This window comes from Amblyomma americanum, chromosome 6 (genome assembly GCF_052857255.1).
Source record: "Amblyomma americanum isolate KBUSLIRL-KWMA chromosome 6, ASM5285725v1, whole genome shotgun sequence".
NCBI lineage: Eukaryota > Metazoa > Arthropoda > Arachnida > Ixodida > Ixodidae > Amblyomma > Amblyomma americanum.
Window position 1 is genome coordinate 148,098,798 of NC_135502.1, and position 19,656 is coordinate 148,118,453.

Below are 19,656 nucleotides of genomic sequence, written 5' to 3' on the forward strand. Positions count from 1 at the left end.
TGGCTTCAGCTAGGGGCGCAACATCGTACATCTTGGCCATCAAAAAGCCACGGAATCCGCACAGTCGTCGCAGTTGGCGCCATATCATGACCACGTACTGACCACTCTCTGTCACGCAGGTCTATTGCATCGTTTGCTTTCGGTGTCCCCTCAAGATCAATGTTGTCCTAATTTAGATAGCAGCGAGCATCCCTTGGCCCTTCCGGCGCATCAAGAATTGTCAACGAAATCGAGGGGGCCATTCTCATCGACGTAGCTTGGTTGGCTTCAGCTAGGGGCGCAACATCGTACATCTTGGCCTTCAAAAAGCCAAGGAATCCGCACAGTTGGCGCCATATCATGGCCACGTATGACCACTTCTGTTACGCAGGTCTATTGCATCGTTTGCTTTTGGTGTCCCCTCAAGATCAAGGTTGTCCTGATTGTGATAGCAGCGAGCATTCTTTCGCCCTCCCGTATCGTCAAAAAGTGTCAGCGAAATCGAAGGGGCCATTCCATCAACGTAGCTTGGTAGGCTTCCGCTTGGGGCCCTACATCGTTCATCTTGGGCTTCATAAAGCCACGGAATCCTGAAAGTCGTCGCAGTTGGCGCCATATCATGACCACGTACTGACAACTCTCTGTCACGCAGGTCTATTGCATCGTTTGTTTTCGGTGTTCCCCTCAAGATCAAGATTTTCCTGATTGTGATCGCAGCGAGCATCTTTTCGCCCTCCCGGCGCAACAAGAATTGTAAGCGAAATTGAGGGGGCATTCTCATCAACGTAGCTTGGTAGGCTTCTGCTTGGGGCGCTACATCGATCATCTTGGTCTTCAAAAAGCCACGGAATCCGGACAGTCGTTGCAGTTGGCGTCATATAATGGCCATGTTCTGACCACAACCTGTGACGCAGGTCTATTGCATTCTTTGCCTTCGGTGTCCCTCAAGATCAAGATTGTCCTGATTGTGATCACTGCGAGCATTCCTTCGCCCTCCCGGCGCATCAAGAAGTGTCAGCGAGATCGAGGTGGCATTCTCATCAACGTAGCTTGTTTGGCTTCCGCTAGGGGCGCTAGATCGTTCATCTTGGCCTTCAAAAAGCCACGGAATCAAGAAAGTCGTTGCAGTTGGCGCCATATCATAGCCATGTACTGACCACATCTGTCACTTAGGTACATATTATCGGTTGCTTCCGGCGTCCTCTCAAGATCAAGATTGTTCTGATTGTAATCGCAGCGAGCATCCCTTCGCCCTCCCGGCGCATCAAGAATTGTCAACGAAATCGAGGGGGCCATTCTCATCAACGTAGCTTGGTTGGCTTCGGCTAGGGGCGCAACATCGTACATCTTGGCCTTCAAAAAGCCACGGAATCCGGACAGTCGTCGCAGTTGGCGCCATATCATGACCACGTACTGACCACTCTCTGTCAAGCAGGTCTATTGCATCGTTTGTTTACGGTGTCCCCCAAGTTCAAGATTGTCCTGATTGTGATCAAAGCGAGCATCCATTCGCCCTCCCGTATCGTCAAGAAGTGTCAGCGAAATCGAGGGGGCCATTATCATCAACGTAGCTTGGCAGGCTTCCGCTTGGGGCCCTACATCGTTCATCTTGGGCTTCAAAAAGCCACGGAATCCGCACAGTCGTCGCAGTTGGCGCCATATCGTGACCACGTACTGACCACTCTCTGTCACGCAGGTCTATATCTTCGTTTGTTTTCGGCGTCCCCATCAAGATCAAGGTTGTCCTGATTGTGATCGCAGCGAGCATCCCTTCGCCCTCCAGGCGCACCAAGAATTGTCAACGAAATCGAGGGAGCCATTGTTATCAACGTAGCTTGGTTGGCTTCAGCTAGGGGCGCAACATAGTACATCTTGGCCATCAAAATGCCACGGAATCCGCACAGTCGTCGCAGTTGGCGCCTTATCATGACCACGTACTGACCACTCTCTGTCACGCAGGTCTATTGCATCGTTTGCCTTCGGTGTCCCCTAAAGATCAAGGTGGTCCTGATTGTGATAGCAGCGAGCATCCCTTCGCCCTTCCGGCGCATCAAGAATTGTCAACGAAATCGAGGGGGCCATTCCCATCAACGTAGCTTGGTTGGCTTCAGCTAGGGGCGCAACATCGCACATCTTGGCCTTCAAAAAGCCACAGAATCCGCACAGTCGTCGCAGATGGCGAGATATCATGACCACGTACTGACCACTGTCTGTCACGCAGGTCTATTGCATCGTTTGCTTTTGGTGTCCCCTCAAGATGAAGGTGGTCCTGATTGTGATAGCAGCGAGCATCCATTCGCCCTTCAGGCGCATCAAGAATTGTCAACGAAATCGTCGGGGCCATTCTCATCAATTTATCTTGGTTGGCTTCAGCTAGGGGCGCAACATCGTACATCTTGGCCTTCAAAAGCCACGGAATCCACACAGTCGTCGCAGTTGGCGCCATATCATGACCACGTACTGACCACTCTCTGTCACGCAGGTCTATTGCATCGTTTGCTTTCGGTGTCCCCTCAAGATCAAGGTGGTCCTGATTGTGATAGCAGCGAGCATCGCTTCGCCCTTCCGGCGCATCAAGAATTCTCAACGAAATCGAGGGAGCCATTCTCATCAACGTAGCTTGGTTGGCTTCAGCTAGGGGCGCAACATAGTACATCTTGGCCTTCAAAAAGCCACGGAATCTGCACAGTCGTCGGAGCTGGCGCCATATCATGGTCATGTACTGACCACTCTCTGTCACGCAGGTCTATTGCATCGTTTGTTTTCGGTGTCCCCCCAAGTTCAAGATTGTCCTGATTGTGATCGAAGTGAGCATCAATTCGCCCTCCCGTATCGTCAAGAAGTGCCAGCGAAATCGAGGGGGCCATTCTCATCAACGTAGCTTGGTTGGCTTCAGCTAGGGGCGCAACATCGTACATCTTGGCCTTCAAAATGCCACGGAATACGCACAGTCGTCGCAGTTGGCGCCTTATCATGACCACGTACTGACCACTCTCTGTCACGCAGGTCTATTGCATCGTTTGCCTTCGGTGTCCCCTAAAGTTCAAGGTGGTCCTGATTGTGATAGCAGCGAGCATCCCTTCGCCCTTCCGGCGCATCAAGAATTGTCAACGAAATCGAGGGGGCCATTCCCATCAACGTAGCTTGGTTGGCTTCAGCTAGGGGCGCAAGATCGCACATCTTGGCCTTCAAAAAGCCACGGAATCCGCACAGTCGTCGCAGTTGGCGAGATATCATGACCACGTACTGACCACTGTCTGTCACGCAGGTCTATAGAATCGTTTGTTTTCGGTGTCCCCATCAAGATCAAGGTTGTCCTGATTGTGATCGCAGCGAGCATCCCTTCGCCCTCCAGGCGCATCAAGAATTGTCAACGAAATCGAGGGGGCCATTCCCATCAACGTAGCTTGGTTGGCTTCAGATAGGGGCGCAACATCGTACGTCTTGGCCTTCAAAAAGCCACGGAATCCGCACAGTCGTCGCAGTTGGCGCGATATCATGACCACGTACTGACCACTCTCTGTCACGCAGGTCTATTGCATCGTTTGCTTTCGGTGTCCACATCAAGATCAAGGTTGTCCTTATTGTGATCGCAGAGAGCATCTGTTCGCCCTTCCGGCGCATCAAGAATTGTCAACGAAATCGAGGGGGCCATTCTCATCCACGTAGCTTGGTTGGCTTTAGCTAGGGGCGCAACATCGTACATCTTGGCCTTCAAAAAGCCAAGGAATCCGCATAGTCGTCGCAGTTGGCGCCATATCATGGCCACGTATGACCACTTCTGTTACGCAGGTCTATTGCATCGTTTGCTTTTGGTGTCCCCTCAAGATCAAGGTTGTCCTGATTGTGATAGCAGCGAGCATTCTTTCGCCCTCCCGTATCGTCAAAAAGTGTCAGCGAAATCGAAGGGGCCATTCTCATCAACGTAACTTGGTAGGCTTCCGCTTGGGGCCCTACATCGTTCATCTTGGGCTTCATAAAGCCACGGAATCCTGAAAGTCGTCGCAGTTGGCGCCATATCCCAATCAGCACGCCAATATCGGGCCACCGTTGTCATATCATTGGCGAAAATTGGCGCGAATATCGGCCCTTCGTTGGCATTTAGGCAAATCGCAACTCTTTCCAAGCATGGCCCAACATTCCCGCCAAGATTGGGCTGATGTTCAGCCAATCTGAATGCCAATAATGGCCCAAACATCACTGCCAATATAGGGCCCAATATGGCCGAATAGTGGCTCCAGTATGGCCGAATAGTGGCTCCAATATGGCCGAATAGTGGCTCCAATATGGCCGAATAGTGGCCCCAATATGGCCGAATAGTGGCCTTTCGGATACCGGCATATCTTGGCTACCTCTAGGCATTTCCAGTATTTTCCGAGACCAGTGCAGAATTATCGCATGCATTTAGAGGTCCCGTCCGTGGTTTTCAATACCGTGCGACTTCTAGCTGTATATGCAATTGGTTCGAACTCCCATTAAAATTTCAAAACTGCATGCAGTATTTTCATTGCATATGTATTTTGATTTGCAAACAATATTTCATGCACATTTTTTACTTAATGTCCAGCAGCTACCAAATGAAACAAGCAAACAGGAATTTCAGAAAAATGTTTTTTTTATTTCTCATGTGCCCATGGGGCAATGACCCATGTGGCAAGGGTGCTACATGGGGTGGCTGGGCGTGACGAGGAGGCTGTGGGGGAGGGCAGGGGAAGGGGCAGAGCTTGGGTGGACCCCTGAGGGGGACAGGATGGCCATGCCTGGAGGGGTTGCAGGGCAGGAGGCTGAGGGCGCGCCTGGGCAGGGTGCTGACCCAGCACAGGGGTTAGCAGGTGGCGCTTGAGCGTGAGACTCAGGAGGCTCTAAAGCTTGGGCATAGCGCCTCTTTCGGCCGCCCTCTCGGTCGCACGCACCGGGCAGCCACCTGCCAATGAAACCCTGTGCTGCCAGGATGTCGACACCCTGCCTCTCGCAGATGGCATCTGTGCAAGGTGAGTGTGCATTAAGACCAAGAAATGCAACTTTTAAAACGATACACTTCCTGCAAGCATATGGAAATCCAAGTTCATGATTTGACACAGAAAAACCACACGTTACTGACACGCAAGGTATCCCAACAAACAACACAAGTACTGTACAGTAGTGAAATGCAAAAAAAATGAGCTATCATGAAGACACTGCAGTCAACGTCAAAGCGGCCATTGCAGGGAAGTTCATGACAATGGATTTCAATATGACAAATGGAAATGATTGGTTTGATTGAGGGCATCTGCTGCTTCTTTATGGAGTTTTTTGACTGAGACCCCCCAATTAATCACATAAACACAGCAACAGAATATTCATCAGCTGTTATAAAAAATTACAGTAAGATACAGCAAGAAAATAGCTTGGAAAAACTTGTACATGTTTAAAAGCAGGAATCTCAATATTTCTAAATTAAAAGCTACAGCAATTCAAAATCAGGTATACCTGTTGCCACCCTGCACAGCTTTGTGCCAACGAATGGCCGTTTTTCTTTCCTCCCCCGCAGGCTGAATAGTCTCTGCACAGCCACCCCCATCACAGCACCCATGACATTCGCCGCCACCTCCTTTAAATTGTTTCCGCCTAGGCGGAGAAGCTGCTTCTTCTGAAAGGAAAAATTTGCAGTTGCCCAATGGTTATTTCACATGAAAAATCACATTCTATAACCACTTAACTTGTAGAACGCAATAGCAAAGACAACGGTGTGACATCGAAAGTAATCGTAGCATACCTGCTACAACACAGCAGCAATTATAGTGGTTTTTTTACACCTCATGTGAAACACTTCTTACATTTTGACCACTGTAACAGCATCAAGAAGTTCAATATTAAATTGTTTAGCACTCGTAAGGGAATACTCCACGGTGATTCATGTCTTATGCATCACTACAGGGAAAATATGCAACTAAAATTAGCATCTATGGTTCTTGAAACTGTCCTGGTTGGAGTGGAGTACTGCACTTCAATTAATGAAAGGCATAAAAAGCAATAGCCAGGCAAAAGACTGATCAAAGCTGTCTCCCTAATTGGAAAACAACGAATAATGTAAAAAATTAGCTCCGAAACAGCACTCCCAGTCAATCGTCTCAAACCAATAATTAAAATAATTTGTGTGCCACCTTAACTCAGCCAAACTTTGTGAACAAAATACATACCAAAAAATAGACTTAACATTACACTACACTAGCTTCATGAGGCTCAATACTTTGATGGATTGTGCCACAAATAATATAGTAGAGCATAACATAGTCCTGTGATTAAATAAATCAAGACAGCCTCAAAATATCTCTTGAAAGCATTGTTAGCAGCACAGATACAGTACTCTGTAATTCAAACTTCAAGGTAACAGAGATTTTCGTCTGAATCATCAGAGTTGCACCCTCATATATCCAAGCAGGTAAACCTTGCCTTAGTACCCCATCATTATCAGTGAAGAACTTGCTCATGTGGCCAAGAATGTGCTATATGTCAATGACAGCATATAATTACTAATCAAAATGTTAATTACTCTTGTTAATTCTCGCCCTGTTTCCTTCGCACCTTTTCCATCAGCTGAAATTGTGCTATATACCCCGATACAGCTGTGCTGTCCGTGTTAATTTCTTTCCTTTGTACCATCTTGTGTGCTTTGTTGCAGAGGTCATGAACCCTATAGTTGATGCTTTTAAACGAATATGCCATGTGAACTACAAGCACTGAACTTATAGGAAGCTAATGACAACAGTCCTGACCTACCACTAGCTGCCGTGAAAGCGGCAATGGGGATTAATTGCATAGTGCCTGCAGTCAGCTTATAGCCAAGGATCTTGATAAGGAGCACACGACTGCTCTTGGGAGCTTAGAAAGTGCATTAAATAGGGTCTATTTTGAAGAAACGTTCAATCCGATTTTAGAAGGAACAGAAACAATGCATTCATTTCGAATGTAGAAGAAGCAAAAACAATTAAGGCACTTATTTCGAATCAAAAAGAAACAAATGTTAATTCTGTACGGGAGTTTGGATTTTTCACTGTAATACAGGAATTAGACTTAGTATAAAGTAATCTATGCAACTGTCATGTTCGGTATAAGTGGGCGCGACTGTTTCCGGAATTTTCAGTTGTAATAAAACAGACTATTAACAATGTCACAGTAACCCGACTATGTGCGGAATTTTCAAAATTCATCCATTCCCACTATATTAGCTGAAAACTTATACAAGAACAGCATGATTATGGCTTAGGCATGGCAAGCATCTACTTCTGGGGCTCAGATTTTTCAATAAATATCTCAACTATATACATTAAGCACCCAACAGACTACTGTAATAAAACATTGAATGAAAAATAAATTACCAGGGCAGCTGCTACTCAGTCATCTCTGACAGCAGCTTCTGCCGCCTCAAAATCTTCAAAACTGAAGGCTGGCAACTGAGGGCACAGTGGCGGGAGGGAGCTCACGGGAGGAGACGGCGACCGTGTCCTCGGCACTTGACGAGCTTGCTCCAGCCGGCTCAGCCTCTGCAGGATTTCCCGCTGCTGCTGCCGTATTTCTAGCAGCAGCCGCAGCAACTTGAGCATTGTCGCTGAAACGAGCAAGGTTTCCAGTGAGGGCAGGCTTTCACAGCAGATGTATATATTTACACCTCAAGGACGCAATATGAGCAATATACTGCATTTACACGCTTGCAAGTCGACCTATTGTTTTCAAAATTGAAAATCCGAAATGCGGGTGTTGGCTTGCAATCGAAAATCAGAGCATGGCACCATAAATAAAGGGGAGACAAACTAGTATCAGGGATGATGCGGTAAATGAAATTTTATGTTTGCTCCACAGCTCTGCCCAGAATTTTCTGCATGGTTCTTGAGAACGATTTTTCGTTTTCCTTTCTACATTTAGCTGTATGCTCAGCACTCTTGGGAGTGTTGATAGTTGATGAAAGGGGCACTGTTCCAATTGCAGTGGAACTGCCACTCAGTACAGCAACGCTTGCAGGGAGTGCCGGTACCTGATGAAAACCTAAAAACAGCGCCATAAAGACAGACTAGAAGATGGGCGAGCTCTGTTTTTGGTTCTTCACTGATGCACCAGCTCACTCTGTTGTTGGTTCTTCTGCAGCTGACAAAAGAGCTGATGCCACGCACAAAGTTTCTCTGTGGCTGTTTGATGCATGTAATGTCTCCTGGCTACATATTTTACCAGTTTGTAATGCGGTGCTTCATCAATTGTGCTCAGGGCCAAGTAATGGCGCGTTCACACTTGGACATTCGGCAGAGAGAACGAGCGGAATCCGCTGCCGCGGCAGAGATTGCGCCGAAATACCAAGCGATAAGCCTGATCGGTCCAGGACCGAATTCTGCCACCGGAAAAAAATCCGCCGAATCCCGTCAGCCAATAGGAAGGAGAGTACGAAGTTCGGCAACAAACATGGCGACGCCCTTCGGTGCGGGACGCCTCGTTTGGGACTGAATTCGTCGCTGTTACTGCCTGTTTGAGCGCGTTCAATGCCCATAAAAGCGCCAGCGCTCTTTCGCTTTGTCTCATCTCACCCATAAAAAAAGTGTGAGTGATAAATGTGTTCTTTTTTTATTTCAGGTGACGATCCTTTCCTTTTTTAAAAAAAGGCTTGAGAGTAACCACCAGATGGCGCCACTAGGCTAATCTTATGTATTTAAAAGCGACAATGCTAGAAATAGCGTAACGTCTGGCAAAATAGCTGCATTTAGCGTAAGTAAGCGTGCATACAGTTATCTTACGTAGACAGCATGGATTAACCTCTTGCCATATCTGTGTACGCCTTGAGCAGACGACACACAGACGATGAGGGCAGACGAGGTGGTTGGGAAGTGTGAACGATGCAGCTTTTTCGGTGGCAGAGGATTTCGCTTGCTCTCTCCGCCGAGTGTCCAAGAGTGAATGCCCCATAAGCATTCGGTGCTTCTTCACGAATATGTTCAAGATGGCTGTCATCCTTCACAGAACAACTGCGCACCTGGCCGCAAGTTTGATATATCAGGACCGGTAATGCAAATGTGGTGGATGCCTCGAGGGAACATATTTGTGGCTGTTCTACACGATGTCATGGTGAGGTTGTTTGTGAAGTGCGAGATTCTGCAGGATGATGAACTGCTGTGGAAGATTTCACTGGACGTCAGAACAATTAACACCCTGTGGGACTGCAGCATTGATGATGGTAATGTAAACCAACACTGGGCGTCAACATGCTCTGCATTAAGCTACTAAATTGCCATTGATTCCACCACAAGGCACAGCTAAACACAAAGGTATTTGTTCTGTACAACTGATCTATCCCTTGCAGATCTATATATCACAAATGCACCATGCACTGACAAGGCCTTAGCTAAAAATAGCTGCTCTGAATACTGTTCCTTCTATGTACCACCAGTTTTCTATTCAGCTTGGTTGCCATTTTGATTGCCGTCACATCATGGCAAGGATGGAAACAGCCATAAGTGTTTTCTTTCATTGTGACAACAGCTGCCAGTGGTAGTGAGAAAGCACAGCAGGCTGGGCACATAAAAATATATGCACATAAACTAGAGAAACTGTATAGAGTACAGTGACCACTTTGCAGTCCTGAGCCACAATCTGTAATGTTTGTTTTATTTCTATTGGTCCGTGTTTTAAAGGTTGTGGCTTTCTAGTGACATAGGCCAAGGGAAACAACAATAACAGAACCAAAACCACAATCCAGAACCAAAAAAAAGAAATTAAAGGAAACAAACTGCTTCTCGCCGGGAAAACACACTGAAACTAGTTAGTAGGAATGAGATAGAGCTGTGGAAGTGTCAAGTAGCAAATTTTATCACCGCTTAGGTTCAGTACTTCTATTAAGAATTACTTGCAGCAGGCATATTTTACAAACAGTGGTCATTTTCAAAGCACACGTTTTGAAATATCCACCAACTAGGTCTCCTTTAAGGCAAAACAGAACTTCTACCAAGGCCTGTTTAGGCTCATACTTCCTCATACATCCTCAAGGTCACCTGCAGTGGAGGCCGAACTAGCCGGGCAGCCCGCAGTGCAATTTGCACCAGCTGGTGTGGCCGCCTCCATTGAGTGGCTGCTAAGCAGGGCTGAAGTTGGACACGAACATGAAGCATTAGTGTTGATGCAGGAAGAACGGAAAAATTACTCAGTATAACACAGGTAATGCTACACAGATAATGCCAAAATGCTACATCAGCACTTCTGCTGAAAGGATACATATATATACACCGTAACTGCCTCGTACAGAATTAGCATTAAGCATTTATGAGCTCCCATTCATTAAGACCATGCTTGTTCAGGGTGTCATCTCATTCTACCAGATTTAGTAATTTAAACTGCTCCTTTATTCTGGCGGACCCTCAAAAACACAAAAAGCCTTAACGAAGCTGTATGCTGCCCCAGCTGGTATCATGCTGCAAATTTGAAAGCACAAGAACAACTTGAATGAGAGAACCGCAGAGTTGTATGCTACAGGTGGGATTAGCCTTGCTTATTCTGCTGGCAATTGAGCCACCGTAGCGTCACTTATGTTAACAACGACCTAAAACCTGTCGGATCTTCCTCACTATGCACACAGTCACTTATAATAGTACATAGTCCACTCCCGCAGTCACCATCCATGTAGGCACTCACTCACAGTATAAAATAGTCCACTCCAGAAGGCACCATCTACACACACATTCAATCACTAGATTATAGTCCGGAACCGGACTATGGTCTACTATAGTCGTAGAACTACTATAGTAGAACCGGAGAGGACAAGCGCTACTCATAGCAGTTTATTCAGACATTTCTGATAGCAGCCCACCAGCGCAGCTGTAGCGAGCATCGACTTGCATAGGGTAGTCGCCAAATGCAGAACAAGAAAATTATCAACTCACCAGCATACAATCAAAGGATGGTGCCACGTGTGTAGAACGTATGATGACACCAAAACACGTATTATATAGTTACCATATTTTACTTGCACGTGGACAATTTCTGAAGCACGGTCACAGACCTTTCGCTCACGCACTTATCACCCAAAAGAGATGCTTCCAGTACCTCCTTCTCAAGTTCATTTTTTTGCCTCGTCCCACGATTACAATCCTGTGCAGTTCAGGAAAGCATTCAAGACAGTTACCACAATGAAGTTTTGATCCGCTGTCTGTTCCAAAAGAGTATTCTGGAAAACTTCATTTTTGTTTTTACTTTGGCCCTTGGATTTCCTTTAAAATGTCCTTGCAGTCGACACAACACAGCTGTAAGTTAAGCCCAAAGAAATAAAAGTACCCAAGGAGCCCTTGCTTCTGTGAGACTGCTGGGAACGGGTGATGCACCAATCCGCCTGCTCTGCCGGAAGCACACACTTCACTTCTTTCCTTGTGGTGCGTCGGTGATCACGGCATGCGCCTTTCTCTAAGGCTTCACCTCCTCTCTGTGCTCAATTCGAAAAAAAGTAATGCTAGAAGTGCCTTTCGGTCGGTTGTGTGGAAGCTTGCTGCTCTGTTATCGGGGGAGTAATACGTAGTCATACGCGCAGTGATGTTCAGAAACGCGTCCAAACCAAACACTTGCAACAATGCATGACAGGAACGCAAAGATAACAGAAAAAATTGTATATATATGGTTTTGCAGGACTGCAAAACTGGGGAGTGGGGCAGACATGGGACCTTTGAGAAAAGGGAACCGTGATTACTGATGCATCACAAGGAAAGAAGCGAAATATGCACTTTCACCCAAAGAGCCTGAATGATAACACATGTAGGAGTAGCGATTATACTGCCATTTTTTCATGCCTCACGTGACCTGTAACCACATGTTGACGTCGCGGTCATTGTTTAGCTGCTTAAACTGAAGCCAAAACAGCACAAGAAAATGGATTGTACATTATATAGCAGCCAGAGGAAAATACCACACGGTAATCCATGTGTAACAATGCCTTACACAATATTTTAAAGATGAAAACACTACCCAAAAGGAAGGTATCTATATTCTTAATACACCGGCCAGTTTTACTGATGCACACTTTGCCATAGTTGTGTGGTGTCCTATAGGCTACACCAGCGCAGCAAGAACGTACATGTTTTGGTGCTTTTTCTGGCAGCTAGTACGATAATATGGCTTTTCCTCTATAAGTCTTCATAACTGTAACAGCTTACGTGGCACAGAAAACACCAGCCGTATGCCATACTGAGAAGCAAGTATCCTTAGCTTATGAGACTGTGCAGTTAGGGCATAACCTCGTACTTTTCGAGATCAAAATATATGAGGTTCCAAGAACAAATGGTATTAGGTTACGCCCTACAGCACAAAGCTTTCATAGCCCGAAGAAAATCGCCTCTAAGTATGGCATACAGCTGGGATTTTTGTACATTATGTAAGCTGTCGCAGCTATGCAAGACTTGTAGAGGAAAGGTCGGATCGCCATACTGACTGCCGGAAGAAGCATCAAAACGTGCATGTTCCTTGCTGCACTGGTGTCATCTATCGAATACCACACAGGTGTGGCAGTGTACATCAGCCAAATTGGCTGGTGTATTAACGACCGCCTCAGAGAGCGCCCACGCCCTTTGGAACAGGCGGTGGATTGAATCTGCCACTTCATTGTGGGGAATGCCACGGATGCTTCCCTGAAGTGCAAAGGACTGCAATCGTGGGATATGGCAAAAAAACAAACTGAAAGGGAGATACCGAAATTGTCTCTTAGTCATGACTTACGAGGCTTAATGTCCCAAACCACCTTAGCTGGAGCAACTCAGTAGAGAGCTCCGATAGTTTCAGCCACCTGGTGTTCTTTAACTTGCACAGACATTGCACAGTACACGGGCGAGCATCTAGCATTCCACCTCCACTGAAGTGAGACCACTGCAGTCGGGATTGAGCCGGCACCTTTCGCGTCAGCAGCCAAGCACCTTAACCACAAAGCCATTGCGGCAATTTGTGTGTCGAGTGTATGAGCGAAAGGCTCTGTGACCATGCTTCAAAAAGAGCTGCTGTTCATGGGCAAGTCGCATATGGTTACTATAGTACATGCTTTGGTGTCAGCAAGCATTGTACACACGTAGCACCATCCTTTGATTACATTCTGATGAATTACAATTTTAAAATTCTCACCTGCCTTTGGCAGTTACATTGTGCAAGTCAATGCTGACTATGACTTCACAGGTGGGCTGTTAATGAAAAATGTTTCTTATAAACCCAGTTGTGAGCAGCGTTTGTCCCATCCAGTCCTCTTGTCCCTGTCTTCTGTGCACTTTTAAATTTTCAGTACAAAAACTATATTCTACCTTCCATCCTTTGCTTGAAAACAATGAAATGCTAAACTTCATGACTCAATTTTTACAGTACCTCACTACAATTGCTCTTCTCGGCAAACCTATCGTTGCAATGTTTTTTTAGGTGGCTTTTAAAATTGCCAGTCTCGCCAATGTAGACACTGTTACATTCGGAACACGGGACGCCGTAAACAACACCCGGGTACATTTTTCTTAGAAAGAACGTCTGACATCAATCAGCGCATGCTTCAGTCTTCTGAGGGTACAGCGCACTCCTACACAGGTGTGACTGGTGATTTTAAAGGCACCAAAAAGAACATTGTAACAACGATAAAAACCAAGAAGTGATCTCTAAAGCTACCACCTAACACTGTATCAACTGGCCATGACATCGTCTAAGGATAGGGCACACGTGTTGACAACTGAAAGAATCTGTTCCGTTGCCTTCACCTCAAATTGTTCTTCAGCCCTTGAAAATAACTTCTCTCTCTTGAAAGGTTTTCAAGGACTCGCATGGACTCTGTGGTAAAGGGGGTTTTGCTATGCAGGAAAGCAGACTTAATGCAGTTTTGCAACAGGCTCTTAATTGAGCTCAAATTCATGAGTCACCCATATGCATTTTTTGCAATCAATAAAAAGCAGGCACGGCTAGAGGGTGGGTGTCCCCCCTTTCTCCTATGTGATATTACCATAAATTCACTAAGCCATAACTGAAACAATGTAAATCTAAAGACTAAACCCAGATAAAGGCTTACAGGGTGGTGATATCAGCCGGGGTGGCGATGGCAGCTGGGGTGGTGGCGACGGGAGCCGGTGTGGTGGCGATGGCAGCCGGGGTGGCGGCGATGGCAGCCGGGGTGGTGGCGATGGCAGCCGGACGTCAGGCCCATCCGGACCTTCATTGCCTAAAACAGAAAAATGCGTGCATATTTTGAATATGCATTATTTTACCAATGTTTAAAAATTTAGGATTTTCCACTTACCAGAAATTGCAGAGCTTTCCACTGCAGAGCTCATCTCATATTTCTTAGCCTTTTTCTCTGCATTCTTGTATGATCCTGCAAAAGGTTAGAGATCAAACACCCAACTCAAGTGCAGCCCACAATAAAATTGCTGCTTCACATGAAAATAAGGCAAACATTTACTGCAACAATTCCTGAATATTACTTTTAATGCAATAATTCCTGGCTATTGCAAACACAAACACTTTACAGTAGGCATCTTGAAGCAGCCTGTGGGCTATGAAAGGAAATGTAGGCAAGGGATGTAGATTATCATGTGACCTTGGTGGCCAAGCACACAGCCTCTGTGGTAGCATCAGTGGCCTTTGCTGCATATGTGGTTTATTTCCTGCTAGGCTGGAAGGTGGTAAACGATAATGCAACTATATTGAAATTGAATTATAAAACCAGCCAGGCACCAAAATTCTAGAATACAGACCTTATAAGTTTTTCCTGTGATTAGCTTCTAGCTTGCGCTGAAAGAACTTTTAACAACAGACTACTTTGTAGTGGAGGCATTCTGTGCAGTGGCCCTGAATTTGGGCAGTTTCACTGCGGTACCGTCGATGCCAAGAGGCACTGCTTATACAGGGTGGCCAGTTTTTCTAGCACAATAGCCCCACCATCCTTCAACAAATCTGTAGTTATCGCGTCCTACGCAGCTGCTTTCCCCTTTTTCATAGCTTCTAAAGCTTTCTTAACCTCGGTCTTCGTTACTGGCAGAACGTTTGATTGCTCTTCTCTACTGCCAATCTCATTGTCCTCACTACTCTGAATAATGTATAGGTCAGTATAGAACTGCTCTGCTACTTTGACAAATTTGTCCATATTAGTAATGACATTGCCCCCTTAATTGTCCCTAAGCGCCTATATATCTGATCTTTACCTACGCCTAATCTTCTTGTCACTGCTTCCAGGCTGCCACAGTTCTTTAAGAATGCTCGATTTTCTCCATAATATACTTCCTTATATCGTATACTTTACGCCTGTTGATCAGCTTTGATAGCTCTGCCAGTTCTATCTTGTCTGTTGGGTTGGAGGCTTTCACACTTTCTCCTGTCTTAATCAAATCTTTCATCTGCTTGGATAGTTTACTGGTAATGAACTTCTTCCCTGCACTCCTCCCCCTGAACTACTTCTTCACTGCACTCGGTAATATCTCTGAAATTTTATTGTTCACTGCGTCTACACTGAGGTTGTCTTCCTCGGTTAAAGCTGAATATGTGTTCTGTAGCGAAATCCTGAATTATTCTACCTCCCCTCTTACCGCTAATTTGTTGATGGACTTCTTTACTAGTCTTTTCCGTTCCCTCTTCAAGTCCAGACTAATTTGAGACCTTACCAATCTGTGGTCACTGCATCACACCTTTCTGATTACTTCCACATGCTGCACAATGCCAGGGTTAGAACACAGTTTGAAGTCAATTTTATTTTTAGTCTCCTCGTTAGGGCTTTTCGATGTCCACTTTCGGCTCTTCCGTTTTCTGAAGAAAGTATTCATGATTCTCAAGTTATTGCGTTCAGCGAACTCAATACCTACCTTCTGCTATTCCTAGTGCCAATGCCATATTCATCTACTGCCTGGTCTCCAGCCTGCTTTTTGCCAACATTGGCACTGAAGCCTCCCATTAGTACAGAATACTGTATTTTTACTTTCCCCATTGCCAATTCTACATTTCACAGAAGCTTTCCACTGCCTGGTCATTATGACTACATGCAGGCGATTAGGCCTGTGGGAAGACAGCTAGCCGTTCTCATGTGTGCTCTGCAAGAAACAGGCAAGCGTTGGCAAGGCTGACATATTCAGTTGATCTACTTGAATTAGGGCATGAGGCAGGCACTTGTGTGTGTTGAAAGCTCCCGCAACGCACACTGGTGACACACTAAACTATCTGTGTATAAAAGACAAAATCTGTGTTAATTTTTTGTAAGGCTTTTAATGACCGATCACCAACCACGTGCAGTAATTTTGGTTTCAAAGCTGCCCCTGTCTTGTGCGCCCAATGCTTTTGCTTACTTAAAACTAACAGGTACATGCGCATGCATCGACTGACACCACAGCTTGTTTGTGCGCACTTTCAAATGATGCGGTAGACATCAGTGTATACACAGATCACTGCGTATTATTCGCCTAAAACCGCTAAATAATTTATACAGTTGACTCCCGATATTTTTAAGCCGCTTAATTGGAATTTCCAGTTAATTAGAAGTGAAGCATATTTTGGTCCCGTCAGTTTAGCATATAACCCTACAGAAGAAATCACTCGATAATTGAACATTATTATATAGACTGGGTTCCTGATAACTGCACTGTCATGGTGCAGCAAATGTTACAATGCAGAGAGACATCCTCCTGTTTGTATGATTTCTCTGTGCTGCTGGCAGCAGAAAAATTTCATAATGATATCAGCAGCTCTTCTATCTCATTACTTTCAAGCAATTCGTGGAACAGCGTTACAAATATATATTGTCACAGCAAAAGTGATGCAAGAAAGTGCCAGTGGAGCCTTCAAGTGACAAAGCAAACCACCCGATTCTGTACACCTATCTTTCTTCGACTAGTTCACAGTGCCACTGCAATGTGGAGTCAAATTTCATGCACATTAGAAAAACATTGTAGTAGATAAGCTTGTTAGCATGAAATCCATTTGCACAAAGGTCGATGACTGCCATAAAAATGAAACGGCTAAAACAGACATTTTGGGGTTTCCTTCGTTACAGCAAGGTTCAACTGAATATTTTTAAACATCAGCAATTATTCGCCAATTATAAGGCTCTGATTTCCAAATTCAAGAGTGCACACTGCCGCTCTTGAAGGCCTTCGAAATCACCACCAAGTTTCGTGCTGCTTCACTGTCTCAATACATTATACATGGCCCGCATGTCGCATTCAGTGCCCATCGGTTGCCAGGCGGCCATGCTGTGCTGAACCACTGCCAGACTGCCTCTAGCTTACCGCTGCCTCTGTTTGCTCACACAGAGTTGATTGCCGTCCATCCGCAGCTTCACTATGGTTTTGTGCATTATCCTCAGTGGCTCCAATCATAGCGACAGGTACAGGCACAAGAAGAAGCAGACTAACATGAACTTAGCACAAGAACTCCAAGATCCCAGAGCACAAAGAGCTGCAGGTTGTGGCTGGCTCGGACTAAGCAAGACAATTTGGACCCCAAGAGTCTCAATTTACAAGAGTACAGAGTGCACTTTGTGACAGATAAGAGGTTTGGGTCGTGAACTTAATGTCTGCAAAGCTATGGTGAGCAAGGACTACACCCTGAAGAAGTGAATGTTTTTGTTTCGAGTGAGGCCATCTGACTTGTTTGACAACCCAAACACAGACTGGGCCCTGCGTCACTGCATATACCTTGCCTACAGCACTATGCAAAGTGGTTCATCACCACGGCCACAGCCAGCAACAACGGCAGAAAGGACAGCATGCTGAGGCCGAGCTTTAGGTATCGTAGACTCGTTGCAGACAGGATCCTCGACCAGCAGCTCGTGAAATATTTTTGTACCTCCAATGATTTGAGGTTTCCATTCTTTCTAATGTCACAAAGCTGGAAGAGTAAACTAGACAGTTCACGATCCCTGTGGGTCACTTCAGACCACATCATCATCTATCATTGCATCGTAACCCGGCCACACTATGTATGCATGCATATTGTCGCACATTTCCACATTTTTTGTGCAGTGCACATGCACCGATCCAGCAAGTTCAAAGTAATAGCCTGCATTGAATAGCCAATTCCCCTGTGGAGGCAGCATCACGCCTGAAAGGATAAGGAAATAATACAAAGCATCTAAGGAGCAGTCAGGCCACGCAAGGCGGACGGTCTGGGATCGAGTGGTTTGGCGGCATGGCCGCCAGCGCTTGATAGGAGCAGAAGTCACGTCACGAGCAAGCCATATATTGACTCAATTGCTGCTGCAGCTAACTGTGCAGCAACTAGTGTTCATCTCCTGAGTCGTAGACAATTGGTTTGAAAGTCATTAAAATGCCCATGTGATAGAGATATCTTTTCAATCCCGAGCGATAAACTTGGACAAGAACAAAGCACAGTCAGTCCTAAATGTTTTCAAACCTGTAGAGTCCAGTGACCTGGAAAACTGGATATCACCATAAAACAAGGCATTGCAGTGTTTGAGATCACATGCGAATTTGGACTGGCAATCGCTTTTGATGCAGATGAAGCAATGACATCAGCTCACAAATGCATGTGTGCGTCATTCATTAGCCTCCGAGTTTTGAAAAGATTAGTCACTTGACAGGCTAGCAAAAGGCGCCCGTGTGCTGTGGTGTTGGCGCACGTTAAAGCCGGTTAAAAAATCCGGGACCCTCCAATACAGCGCCCGTCACAGCCCATGCGTCGCTTCGGGATGCTAGACACCACCATTCAAAATTGCACACATAGCGTTATCCCGGCAATAAAACCACTTACTGCATGTTGTGACGACAGCGACTGGGCAGCGGAACCACTCGCACCCTGGGGCGGATGGGTCCGCCTCCTCTCGAGCGAGGCGGATTACCTCCGCGGCTCGCCTTTTCGGCCAGTGGCAATGCTGCCAATCGTGGGAGAGCCACCCGACAGGGACGACAGCCAAGCTGTCGTCCTCCATCGGGAACTTCATGACCGCAAACGGTTTTGGTGGCATGCTGCAAGGAGTAGAGCGATGCAAACAAAGGTTAGTGCGTAAACTGATTTTTCACAAGCTCGCTCGCCCTATTCTCATGTTCCTCTCGCACGAAGGTCTCGCGACACATCTCAGAAGCAATACAACGCAGCGTTAAGAAAATAAGTGCATGAAAAAGGCATACAATTGAAGGTGCACATGTCGTCGGTCCGAACCCATGTGGCAAGCTAGCCTCCCACATGACTATAAAATAGTACAATTACAGAACAGGGCAACAAATGACGCCTCTCCCCTTATTGCTACTCATGACAGTAGGCTCATGAGGAAACAAAAGAAGCTACTAACAAAAAAGCGTAAATACTTACCCAAGTGGCAGGCTTGAAGATCACGGGAAAACACGATGTATACGCAGCGACGACCGAACAAAGAAAGAGATGGCATCCGTCGGAGCGGTCGGACGGGCAGCAAGGGTTGCCAGATAGCTCCAAGCACAGGTAGCCAAGCTGGCCTCCGTAGTAGCCCAAATAAAGCCAAAAAACGTTGTTTTTGCATGGAAAACTCCTTAGCCATATTAAACTATTTTTCGCAAGTATATCTACATAATACTATTAGAAGTAGCGCAAGGCTTGCCTGCAAGCGAATTCATGATTAAGCAAATGTGGTGTTTATCATAAACGTCGTGTTTTATTTTCTTCTCAAAGCATAGCAGTATCGGGAAAATAACAACACGCAAAAAACATCGCACAATAAACTCACTCAGTAATGATATGCAT

The 19,656-nt window shown here is 45.9% G+C and overlaps 2 protein-coding genes across 2 annotated transcripts; both read right to left on the bottom strand.

The window, feature by feature from the left end:
- Positions 1–4,641: 4,641 nt before the first annotated feature.
- Positions 4,642–7,562, bottom strand: LOC144095566 (uncharacterized). Its single transcript, XM_077629256.1, has 3 exons — positions 7,473–7,562; positions 5,456–5,602; positions 4,642–5,142 (listed from the first exon to the last, which is right to left on the bottom strand). The coding sequence occupies exons 1-3, from the start codon at positions 7,560–7,562 to the stop codon at positions 4,642–4,644; spliced, it is 738 nt and encodes a 245-aa protein (XP_077485382.1).
- Positions 7,563–9,969: 2,407 nt separating this feature from the next.
- Positions 9,970–18,880, bottom strand: LOC144095567 (uncharacterized). The gene is made up of 4 exons (XM_077629257.1): positions 18,691–18,880; positions 14,234–14,308; positions 14,006–14,155; positions 9,970–10,079 (listed from the first exon to the last, which is right to left on the bottom strand). Exons 1-4 carry the CDS (start codon positions 18,878–18,880, stop codon positions 9,970–9,972), a joined length of 525 nt encoding a protein of 174 aa, XP_077485383.1.
- Between the last annotated feature and the right edge of the window lie 776 nt (positions 18,881–19,656).